The sequence below is a fragment of the Aedes albopictus genome, unplaced genomic scaffold (assembly GCF_035046485.1).
Source record: "Aedes albopictus strain Foshan unplaced genomic scaffold, AalbF5 HiC_scaffold_66, whole genome shotgun sequence".
NCBI lineage: Eukaryota > Metazoa > Arthropoda > Insecta > Diptera > Culicidae > Aedes > Aedes albopictus.
Genome location: NW_026917487.1, coordinates 13963 through 27290, shown reverse-complemented (window position 1 = coordinate 27290; position 13328 = coordinate 13963). Strand labels below are relative to the sequence as shown.

At 38.4% G+C, this 13328-nt stretch overlaps 1 protein-coding gene across 1 annotated transcript; it reads left to right on the top strand.

Moving 5' to 3' along the window:
• Nucleotides 1-6720: 6720 nt before the first annotated feature.
• LOC115257301 (uncharacterized) lies at nucleotides 6721-13118 on the top strand. The gene is made up of 6 exons (XM_062843944.1): nucleotides 6721-6936; nucleotides 6995-7609; nucleotides 8171-8425; nucleotides 8733-9062; nucleotides 9870-10032; nucleotides 10233-13118. The coding sequence occupies exons 1-6, from the start codon at nucleotides 6721-6723 to the stop codon at nucleotides 10691-10693; spliced, it is 2040 nt and encodes a 679-aa protein (XP_062699928.1). The 3' UTR covers nucleotides 10694-13118.
• The last annotated feature ends 210 nt before the right edge of the window (nucleotides 13119-13328 follow it).

Genomic DNA, 13328 nt, shown 5'->3' with positions numbered 1-13328 from the left:
CCTGCTGTTGACGATATGGCGAAGCTCAGTGCTTCGCGCAATTTCGTCACCAGCTGGTGCTAGTGTAACTTATAGATAGTAGAGTAAACATAGATCCGTGTTGATGAATCCGTTGTATCCAAACGAACTGTCAAAATCTGTATCCAAACGAGCATGACGTCACGATTTGAACAACATCAATGGAGCGCATGACGTCATATTCAACCGTCGCACTCTTGAAAATTACTACTTACACGCTAGAAACATTTTAGTCAGCGGTGTCCGCGGATCTATGTTTACTCTACTATCTATAGTGTAACTGGGCGATGAATTTTTAAGGTGAATATATAACGAAGCCACACCTCGAATTTTCAAGAGCACAAATCTGAAGAACCGAATGTTGGTTTTCGCTGAAAAGTTGATCGTTTGGTCACCACCAGCGAGTAACCAATAGATCAACTTTTCAGCGCAAACCGACAATCGGTTCATCAGATTTGTGCTCTTGAAAATTCAAGGTTTGGCTTCGTTATATATTCACCTTAAAGAATTTGTTCTAAGTGTTACGTCTGTTTGTCTGTGGTGTAGGGATGCCTTTGGCTGGAGTGCCGTTTCAATGGCTATCACCCACATCGTCTTGTGGAGCATACAGAGGAGGTGGTACGTGGACTCGGAGAATGGCTAGTTCAGACGCGAAAGGTGGTCTAGGGGTTTCGGAGATAGCTTCGTAGGTCATACCGGTGCCCTGCGGTCACAGAGAACAGACGAACATGCTCGAACAAAATTGCTTGAAAATGTTGTGTAAAGAAAAAACAAGCTCAGTAGCGACATCGACGGTGACTTCCCCACTCAAAAACTTGTTTCGACACCATGATGGCGCTTTCTGAAGAAATATTTCACTAGCGCACCTTTAAATTTTCCTAATCAGATTCTGAGCTGTATTTGCTTGAATAACAAGATGTTTATGATTATTTCACTAATCCAGCAACAAAATTTGAGCAACCCATTGATAATTAATTTCATTATTTTCAATAAGAAACAAGTTGAACAAGAATTCAATTATTGTTTTCCAAGTTGTAGAATCGTCCTTTGGGAGCTTTGTTCCAATCGCTCTCGGAGCCGCGGCACTCCACTCAATCGTTACTCCGTCCGATCAAGGTTCCCGTCCTCCGATACTGTTTTTGTGCTCGCCTTGTTGTTGTTTTCTGTTCCCCCTCTTTTGACAGTTCGACCCCGCATCTCCACACTGAACCAAATACCCCTTATTTATATTTTATTGCACATAACTCTACATCTCTCTCCTCCAGAAAAAAAAAATCAGAATGAGTTAAATAGAATCATGCCTAGAATGTTCAATTCCTGAAAACCCACTTGATACATGCACAGCAGAAGCATGATACTCTCATCTAACATATTTTCATCTTATCCACAATGACAACTTAAATAGATTACCTTTTGAATAGCTACAACCAACTAGAATTTAGTATCAACTATCACTTCAATGAGGGGCAATATCTCAGGACATCCCTGCCGTCTCCAAACAGCAGCCAACATTCCCATTTTCTTCTCATCATTGTATAGTAAGCACCTCATTGAGTGCTCCAAATTTTATCTCACGAAATCTATCACAAGCATATCCATTAGACCTGTTCACTTTGAAACTTTTTTTCTCCGATTCTCCGTGACACACCAAATTATCAATCCACATGTAAAACCAAGTCTTCAGTCTAAAATTGAGCCAAATTGATGAAGATTTAAAGGTGTATCACAGAGAACAGACGTCCAAGCTCATGTAGTGCAGTTGTGTAAAGCATTGCAACGGTTGTTTTGAAATAACTGGGAATGTGGCCATTACGCGGCGCTGTCAAATTTCGAATCGGAGTACAAATTTGCCGTTGTTTTACCTTTTGGTGCTAGTGTCATCAAGTGTGCACCCTAGTATAATTCCACCAAGAGAATGTGTTGATTTTACTTGGAAAACATTAATTGAATTCTTGTTCAACTTGTTTCTTATTGAAAATAATGAAACTAAATTATCAATGGGTTGCTCAAAATTTGTTGCTGGATTAGTGAAATAATCATAATCATCTTGTTATTCAAGCATATACAGCTCAGAATCTGACTAGGAAAATTTAAAGGTGCGCTAGTGAAATATTTCTTCAGAAAGCGCCATCATGGTGTCGACACAAGTTTTTGAGTGGGAAAGTCACCGTCGATGTCGCTACTGAGCTTGTTTTTTCTTTACACAAGATTTTCAAGCAATTTTGTTCGAGCATGTTCGTCTGTTCTCTGTGGGTGTATCAAATCGATTTTGTGTGTTTTTAGCCGTTTTCACAGAAATTTACTCAGAAATTCACAAAATTGCTCCGAAAAGATGCCGGAGATACCGTTAAGATATAGTTAGAACAATACTCTACAACTTTGCCGAAGACACTACCACAGAGAACAGACGTCCAAGCCCATGTAGTGCTATTGTGTAAAGCAATGCAACGGTTGTTTTGAAATAACTGGGAATGTGGCCATTACGCGGCGCTGTCAAATTTCGAATCGGGGTACAAATTTGCCGTTGTTTTACTTTTTGGCGCTAGTGTCACCAAGTGTGCACCCTAGTATAGTTCCACCAAGAGAATGTGTTGATTTTACTTGGAAAACAATAATTGAATTCTTGCTCAACTTGTTTCTTATTGAAAATAATTAAACTAACTATCAATGGGTTGCTCAAATTTTGTTGCTGGGTGAGTGAAATAATCATAAACATCTTGTTATTTGAGCAAATAAAGCTCAGAATCTGAGTAGGAAAATTTAATGGTGTGCTAGTGAAATATTCCTTCAGAAAGCGCCATCATGGTGTCGAAACAAATTTTTGAGTGGGAAAGTCACCGTCGATGTCGCTACTGAACATGTTTTTTCTTTACACAGGATTTTCAAGCAATTTTGTTCGAGCATGTTCGTCTGTTCTCTGTGACACTACGGTGTTTAAATTGCGTATTTCGAAGTTATTCAACAATTTTAGTTAAAAAATCACGAAAAAACACGATATTTTACGATTTTACATATGAAAGTCATGTAATTTTACATTGTTTTAAGTGACAAAATTAATTAGCGATTACTCCTTTGTGAGGCGAACATTTCGTCCATACATTGTTTTTGTGTAGGAATTCGTTTTCATTGACTAATTATCAAAAGTATGTCACGTTGATACTAAAAATCGCACAGAGTTACCAGCACGAATGAAAACAAAGTTATCCATGATTAAGACGTCATGCCATCGTATTCTAGTATTCTAATGTCTTTTGATTTAAGTATCAGAAATGGTGCAGATGGTAAGGCTCGAGCTTGCGGATCAGAAGGTCCCAGGTTCAAGCTCAAATACATGATAAACTTTTTTTTTTCTTTCTTTGTAGCAGTTAGGATGATGATTCTGCCATGACTTACACACAATCTCCCAAAGAATAATGATCGGGACCTGCCAATTAAGCCCATTCCAGGACTAGCTAGATATTTAGTTTACTTGTTGACAATAAATCGTGTCGACGATATCAGCTGGGCGAAATATTGAGCATCTGTTTGATAATGATCAATTTAGCTAAAACAATTCAATACGATGATGGAACTGCTTCTGGAGGCAACATTTTACAGACAACTGTGGGTGGAGCTAACTTGTTATCTATCTACCCACAAATCAGCACAACTACAAGATGAAGGGAAACTTCTTTCTTACTATGCACTCCACGGTTCCGAAACAATGCTATGATGCCAAATTGCAATGAGATGCAGTGCGTAGTTTCATCAACTTAAAGCAGGATCGAGACGCAAAAAAATGCTATTCCAGGACTCGAACCTTGAATCTTGGAATCCACAATCTCATGCTTAACCAACTGCACCAAATTTTAACAGATGCAGATGAGACAAAGAAGTGTAATGACGTTTAAATCATGGGTAACTTTGTTTTATTTATGCTGGCAACTCTGTACAATTTTTAGTATCAACGTGACAAACTTTTGATAATTAGTCAATGAAAACGAATTTCTACACTAAAATGATGTATGGACGAAATGTTCGGAACACATAGGAGCAATAGCTCATAAAATTAGTCACCTAAAACAATGTAAAATTACATGACTTTTACATGAAAAATCGTAAAAATATTGTATTTTCTGATGGGTTTTTAACGAAAATTGTTGAATAACTTTGAAATACGCAATTTAAACACCGTAGTGTCTTCGGCAAAGTTGTAGAGTATTGTTGTAACTATATTTTAACGGTATTTTCGGTACCTTCTTGGTGCAATTTTCTGGATATTGAAGCACATTTTCGTGAAAATGCTCGAAAAAACACAAAATCGATTTGATACACCTCTAAACCTTTATCAATTTGGCTCAATTTTGGACTGAAGCCTTGTTTTTGCATGTGGATTGATAATTTGATGTGACACGGGTAGGTCAAAAAAAGTGAACAGGTCTAATATCCATATACGAGAGAACAAAAGATGCTTACATAGTTCTTACAGTTTTTTACAGGGAGGGTGCAGGTACGTCAAACTCGAACAAGCTACGCCTACCTAACATGCATCGAGCGGGCCTTCCCAAACAACGCAATGCGATTTCGCGGGCCACCCCCATCGACTAAACAAACCGATTTCCAAGCAGAATTCGACTAGGCTTCTGGTCGCGTTGCCAGTCACACTAACACCAATTAAATCATATGCTAACACACTCGCAAAAGATGAGCAGTAGGCCTACCTTGCCGCATGCGGGTCCCCTGGTTTTTTATACACAAGAAATTTGATTTGTACCTCAGAGGCTTTTGGATTGGCCCATACTTACGAACACCAACCATAAAGTCGAGAAACCCTCCCAAGTAACCACAGTGCTGAAGCCTTATTGCATGCAGATATACGGTGTATTTAGTGCAATCATTACTTCTATGCAGAAAAAAAAACTGAAACTATCAGCACAGATCCGCACTCCACCTTTCAAGCGCTGAAACAGTGTTTGGCAGCCGAAGTGATAAGTGAACCACTCAGCAGTTTTCTTCCCTTTCGTTGGTTCTGTTTCAATAACCAAGCGTGTCTATGTTCTCTCGTCGAGTCGTATGGTTCACGAACGTATACAAAGAACTTACTCCAACATAGACAAGCTGCAGCGAATAACGGGCATTGCTAAGTGTAACACTATGTGTAACACTTTCTGATACTCTCTCATAGTTGACTTTAAACAACTGTGAATACACGTTATTTTTATCAATAATTAACGCATTTTCGCTTTTAAAACGTAGCATAATATTTAATTTAATTGTATTTATGATGTTACAGGCGGTGTCGCCATAATAATCAAGAGTTATGACATTACATTTTTCTTGCCGAATGCATCACTTTCGTTAGCGTCGCCGAGCGTCTTCTCTCCGGACAACCGGACAAAAGAATAAACAGCACATTTCGGGAAGCGTTCCCGAGCATGTCGCCTCACGATGTGTTATACTCGTTGAATGTAGCACAAGCTGAGTATAGACCACTCAAAGGCTCGCAATGAAATTCCAAACTCTGCGCTGAAACACCTTGCTACGACTACGTCAAAGTCAAACAGCAAGTAGCCGAATGAGAAGAGTCACGGAAATGCATTATTCGCTTGTCAATAATTCTCAAGCAACCATGAGTTACCCTTCTATAAAAAAAACCTGTCTTGCTCTTAGTCCACTGTAACCAGTTAATTTCGGAGTTCTAACACCATACCTAGAACCACTATACCTCATGTTTATTCAAACTAAAGTATGATCTCAAGCATATGAGAGTCTGTCATTAATACTTCTCGTATGTTTTGAACCTTATCACCTTCACTTAATCAAATGATCAACAAATCCTTCCTCAATCATATTGCGCACCAAAACAGTGAACGGCGGCGGGCTATCAGTCTGAGCCTTACATTCCGGCCTCCGTCATGCTGGCTTATGGATCTCTCATTATCCAACATCAAACTGTGTTAGTTGAAATAGAGTTCCGATTTTTTTGTTTTGAACCAATCGAACTACATCGAAAAACATTTCATAAATCACCATGTATAGTAATCAATATAACAATTGGATACAATTCTTGTATCCTGCATTCACAGTGAACAGCTTTGAACGGACTTCACGAAGGCCTCCGCTTCAAACTTCACATAACAACACGGTACTCTAATCATACCGTTGATTTAGCTAAACCACCACATCTTTCCCTTACCAAAATATGTTTAATTCAATTTTTCATTTCAATTATTTCAATAGTCACCAATCTCACTAACACTCCAAGACAGAAAGGCCCCGTCACTCTCCAGTAGCAAGTTACACGTTCGATTCCGTCTCAAAAATTTATCTATTTTCCAGAACAAAGAAACCGGCATTCATGACCCAACCATCTTCGTTAAGTTGACCACCAGGTACGTTAGCGTTCATTCCGCGTCGCCATTTGCCTAAAGCTCCACTGCAAACTGAACAATACACTCAACCAAATCATCTTAGGAATATCATAAACTGAACCTTATGATTCATCGAAAAAACGAAAATTCTCAATTTCATTAAGTGCCTTATGGAATTTTAAAAGAACCTTATGAAATTTTAATGTTCCAGAATAATATTCATGACGATGCCTTATGAAATATATACGCGTGTTACCGATCTGAAAATTTCATAAGTTGTACCTTATGACTATCATCACCTTTGTTGATGTGAAAAAGCCATAAGGCAAACCTTATAAAATCAAAAGTAAACATGGCGGAGTACGTTGTCGATGAGCTCGCTCTAATCGCGGATCTTTTTTCCGATGTGCCGGCGGAGTGCAGCGAGATCTTCCGGCTAGTGCGTCTACAGACGATAGATCTACTGACCATCGACGAGGAAAATTTTGAACGGAGACTGTCAATAATTCCGCACAGTCTAAATGCAGCGCAGCTTTGGGAATCAGTGTCCAATTGGAGGGTTCGAAACGTAAGTAGTTTGGAAAAAAAATGTTTACTTTTTTATAACCCTTTTATTTTTCTTACAGAATCTAGTTGGCGTCTGTATTGTTAACCAAGACAACATTGCCGTTCAGCAAACAACGGTTGCTGAAATTTCCCAGGTGACGAAACCCGAGCCTGAACCATTAGATTGGCATGACCTGTCCTCGGATCCGGCAAGCTGCAAACCGGGCCCATCAGGAGTAACCTCAGGAAAGGAAATACAGGAGGCGGCTTTTCAAAAGCAGGAGGACATAACAACGATCCCTGGAACTGCTGAATGGCCGGTCGGTGACGAGGATACTGTGGCAGAAAACCCATCCGATCAGGAACCGACGGACCCAGCGACAGCGGAAATCGTCCAGATCAAGGAACCCGAGCTCTTGATCGAGCCAACAAGCTGGTATGACCCGTTCTCGGATCCAATGAACTGCAAACCGGGACCGTCGAGAGTAAGCTCGAGGAAGCAGTTGCAAGAACTGGAAATTGGTTCTTTGGTTTGGCCCAATCCAACCGTTTCCAAAAACCGCTCATCTGTGGCAAAGCAAGAGGACATTACTCCGGCTCCTGGAACGTATGCATGGCCGGTCGACGAAGATGCTGTGACAGAAAACCCAGCCGAACAGGAACCGACGGATCAAGAAAATCAGCCCCTTGATAAGGTATGTTGGGTTCGAGGTTGGATTAAAAACTTAAAACCATTAATGCACAGTGAGCCAAAAACCATAATTACGACGGACAAATAATGTTAGCGCCTAAAAAGAAAGTATTCCACTAAAACGCCTAGTTTCATCTTCATTAGCGCCTAAATCGTCAGATTTTATACTCTGGAAAAGTTTTGTTTGCTTTTTTTTTTATTTTTTACTCTAAAATTTGAGTGCATTTGTTCAGTGTAAAAGTGTGATGAAAAATATCAACTTTTTGTTTGTTTAATATTCCATGCCTCACTCAATGCCTTGCAATTTCCCGAAGCCACTTTTCGCCATTTGAACTTTGTTAACGTTGCAACGAATTTTCTTACCAATAGTGGTTTTTATTTTGAAGTGCGCACTTTATACGGTGTATTACCAACATTTCTTGAGTTACTTGAGAAAAATAGTAATAAGCATACAGCTATTCCCAGCAAAAGTAGGTGTACTTTCTACCAGTAGATATACATTAGTGTTCGTGATAAATACCTCAACTTGAAATGTCTGATGTTTACTTTTGTTTTTTTCTAACAGCTGCCTGAAGGAAAACAAAAACCAGAAGATCTTCCGCCACTGACGCCAACCATTCTTCGATCTATGTTAAATCAAAGCGATTTTGGAAAACTAATCCTGAAAACGGCAAAAACACATTCTCTCTCGGAAACTGGACGCAAGTTGGTAGTTGAAACAGTCGGGAAGTATCATCTGGACCGAAAACGAAAATGCACATCCGATGCATTGAACGATCTGAGCGAAGTAATCATCAGTTTGTTTGAGAAGGAGTCCAAGGTATGTTTAACAGTTTAGTATTTTCAAGTACCATTAGTTGGGTCTGGGTTGGGTCAAGTCAATGAAGGATTATCAATTAACCCTCCTAAGATGTTAGAATTTTCGCACCACGATGGCGTAGTGCACGTTCAGCGTGCCTGTTTGGGTCATTCGATCCCAACATCCTGCTAGGGTTAACTGACAATTCTTTGTCAGTTGTTTCAGTTATCAAAAGAGTCCGACATCATTCGGTAACTAAAACACAAACATGTTGCACCTATCGAACTTTGATTGCATATATTATTCAAATGTTGTCACTTTCTTACAGGAAACATATTACATACCCGGACCAAAACGCTCGAATCCACGTGGGAAGCTTTTCAGTCACATCAACTATGTGAATCAGAGGAATCGCCGAAACGCTAAGCAAGAAGAAGCCCGGACTAAACCCATGACCGCTGAGCAAGAGGTTGGAATAGCCCCAGAGGTTGCAGAGGCAATTGCTTGGCTGGAAATCAATACAGCTCCGTGGATGACTGTTTCGGCGCAGTGGAGAATCAGTTTTCCTGGAAGAAAACACTTACTCAGACAACACAACAAGTCACAACAGCTCATCGATTCATATCCACACTTGCGTGAGGAATTTGGATACCAACTGGTAAGTGGTGTTTGTCATTGTATACAGTAGAGGATAATATTCGGCTTGTGGGGTAGATCAACTATAGACACTATAGATACCATAGACTCGCGGAGGCGAAGACAACTGTAGCCAAACGAACTGTCAGTTAATGTCGTCAAACGAGCATGACGTCACCATTCTAATTGCGACAATAGATTGCGTGACGTTACATTTGCTCGGTATACTCTAAATTCACGGTAAAATACATTAAAATCGTATTGCTCAACCATGTCTCCGCGAGTCTATAGTATCTATAGTGTCTATAAGGTCAACTGTTTTACTGTTTTACCACAGACAAACAGAGGCATGGCTCCAAAGAATATAGGGTGACTGAAGGTACTCGGCAGTTCGGTTCTTTTCGCCTTGGGGGTGGAGGTTAATTTATTCAAATCGTCAGTTTTTTTTTTTTCAAAATTTTGATACAAGTCAAAAGGCGACACTAGTTATTTCAAGCAGAAGTTTCCCAAAAAAAGAAACAAAAAAAAAACCGCAACACTTTTGCGGATTTTAACAGATTTTTTTGTCTTTTTTCGGCGTTTATGGGATAATTCGGTTTGGCAAAACTAATGTCGCCCCCCAAATACAAGTACAACACATTTTAAGGCCAATTTCAAACTAAATCGGTTGAAAAAAAAAACATTGCAAGACAAAAAGAGTAAAGCTGACGATAATTCTAACTGATACCCCTATTTAATGATAAACTGGAGTTATGTTACACAATTAACGTATCGAACATCAGTATAAGAAAATACAAAAAAAAAACTAAAAATAATGTTTATTTTATAGCTGGATGTGGATTTTCAAATGTTGGGATTAGGCCTCCCTTCTGAAGGAACGAAAAAGTGGGGTCCTCTCATTGATCAGGTCGCAACATATGTTAGCAAGAACGCTAAAGATTCATCCGCGAAAGACTTGGTTAAGGCACTAAGGAACAAGGACACACCGCCAGGTAAATATATAACCATAGACTAATATAACCAAAGATGAAAAAACGTAACATAACGTAAGACGTAAGTGGTTCAGCTAGAAACACTTTTGATTTTACTGTTAAACCAGATCACGGCGAAGATGATTCGAATTTTACGTCTTTTTGAGTTTATGTTACAGAATTGACTATATGATTATTTAAACGTATTTCTTTTTCAACAGATATTAAACTGCCTGTCCTGCTTCGAGCTTTGTGTACAGTTTTGGCACCAGTTAGGGCGACGAAGGGTTTCAAGCCAACCATTCCCCTTGCTCAAGAAGACATCTTTTTGCTGGCTGAAACTCGAGATTTGGCGCTTGCAGAGTTGCAGAAAGATCTGGACGGAAAAGCAGGTCAACAAGAACCGATTTCACCAAAACTTATCGTACTCGGTTCTGATCTATCGACGATTGACGGCAAATGTATCATCATTTACAAAACGATTGAATACACTTGTCCGAAAATCGTACGTGGCATTGACGTGCTCACTAAGCTGCGAATCATTCTGGGTCTGCCGTATCCCGTAGCTACAAAGCTTGTGTGGATGTTCATAGAACAGTTCGTGTATGGAGTCAACCCAGTAGGAGGAGGATATATGGTCATCAACAAGCTGATTGACTATCTCGAGCCTAAGGCAAAATGATCTTTCCGTGTTGCGTACCCAACTGTACCAGCCATTTTGCAACAGCAAATGACCTGTTGGAACATGTAGCAGATATTCATAAACTTCCAGCTGAATACTCTTACAGGTGCTCATATCCTAATTGCATTCAAATTTTTTCAAACATATACTCTTTTAAAAGGCATCTTAAAAATCATAAATTTGATACTCCAGAGTTAGCTTCAGGTTCCGGATTTAGTCATAAAAATATTCCAGCATCAGATCCAACATTAGTCATTGATTCTGAACGTATTACCAGTAATGAAGAATGCCAATCAGATTCCAATAACTTAAGAACATCAGCTCTAGAGTTAACTCTCCGTTTACATCAGAAATCGAATTTTTCTAGACAGGATGTGACAGAAATTCAAAAATTTGTTCAACAGTTCTGTTCAACAGCAGCAGAGAACATTGAGAACATGAATGTTCAGATATTAGAAACAGAGAAAAAATTCCAATACCATAAGTATCTCAGAGAATTGAAGGATGCATTTAAGTTTATTGACAGCGATTACAAATTTATGGAATATTTGAAAAACCTAAATGTTTATCAAGAGCCATCAATATTATTACTTGATAATGATCTCGTTAAAAAAGTTATAACCGAAGAGGCAAGAAAGTCATGTTTAGTTTTGAACCCAATTGAATTTCAAATAAGATCATTTTTTGAAACTAATGACATTTTGAAGCAAACGTTGGATTACACCGCTAAATTAGAACAATCACCTGATATACAACATTTTGTAAACGGATCTCTATGGAAACAGATTAAATCGAAATATTCACAAAACGATTACAATTATGTTCTACCCATTTGGCTTTATGCAGATGAATTCGAGGTAAACGACCCCCAAAGTTCACACAGTAAAGTTGATTCAATTTGCGGTATATATTTCAACTTCCCGACACTTCCTGCGGAACATCGGTCAAAGTTATGGAATATATTTGTTGGAGGGTTTATTAGAAAAGTAGTAATTAGTCGAACTGGTGTTAACAAACTGGTTGACATGTTGTTAGTTCCGTTTAAAAAACTCGAAGATGAAGGAATAACTTTTCAATTAGAATCGCGTCAGGTTAGAGTTCGTTTCGTCCTTTGTCTGTTCCAAGGTGACAATTTAGGAGTACACACTTTACTGCAGTTATCGAGCGGATTTAACGCCAATTTCTATTGCCGGTTTTGCCGGAGGCATAGAACGCAGCTTCAAAGTGATGATAAGGAATACGTTGAATTTTTACGAAATGTTGAAAACTATAAAGAAGATTTACTCATAGATAAGCATTCTGTTACCGGTATTAGTGGACCTTCATCTTTCAATCAACTAAAATCTTTTCATGTAATAGAGAATCCTAGTGTCGACGTTATGCACGATATGTTCAGCAACGGAATTTGCAAGTACGGGTTCACCGCCGCACTCAATTATTTCATTTTAGAAAAACATTGGCTGACTATTGAAATGCTAAATACAAGAATTCATGCCATAGCAAAGTCATTAACGGATAGCAGCTTAAGAAGAATACCTGATTTTGAGCTAGCACGGGAAAAGCAAAAAGGAAAAACCGTTACCGTACGTATGACTGCTGCAGAAATGAAATCGTTTTGTAAGAACTTCACTTTAATATTGGGGCCTTTTATCACTGATTTTAATGATTCGGTTTGGACTTTTTGTAAAACTTTAGTAGAAATTGGAGACTTAATCAGTTCGTCGACATGCTCAGAAATTGCCATACCTACTTTAAAAAGTAAAATAGAACTACATCATAAACTGTACCAACAATTATTCCAAGATTCATTAAAGCCTAAGCACCATTTCCTAGTCCACTACCCTGAAATCATAAAAAAGTGTGGTCCAATAGAAGGAATGAGCTGTATTAGAAATGAGGCAAAACATCAAAAATTTAAGGAATATGCACATGTAATTACCTCCCGTAAAAACATCGCTTACACATTATGCGTTAAATCATGCTTACAATTCAGTCACAATCTCTATTTCAAAAGTTTTTTCACAACCGAGGAAGAAAACAAATTTAGTATTCAAACTCTTAATTCTAGACCATATATGAAGAATATTCGAGGTCGATTTCCATTTGATGGGAATGAAACTATTGCATTTGCTAATACGATTAAATATGAAGGTGTTTATTACACAACAGGACATTTCTTGACCATAACAGAAGATACCGAACTTAAATTGTTAGAAATTGAAGAATTTGTCAAACATAACGAGGATATGTATGCCATTTGCAGAGATTGGAAGATAGGACACTTTTCTGATCATCTATTAGCATATGAAGCATTGGGCAGAAAGGGAGTCATGTCCATTATCAATATGATCATAACTGACGGTCAAACACTCAATGTTAGTGAAGTTAATAACAAATACTACTTTAGACTTAGGTAACACTATAATTCGTTGCTATTTTTTTTTTAGAAATTTAGGACACATTGTAACTCTAATAAAAAATAAAGTGTCATTTCACTAAATTTGATTTTTTTTAGATGAACCACACATCCCCAATTATATGTTATATATTGAAAATTTAACGTTGAATGAAAAAGGAGGGATGATTATTCGAAAATCGTTCATAGTAAAGCAATGAGAGTAATTTTTAAAATGCT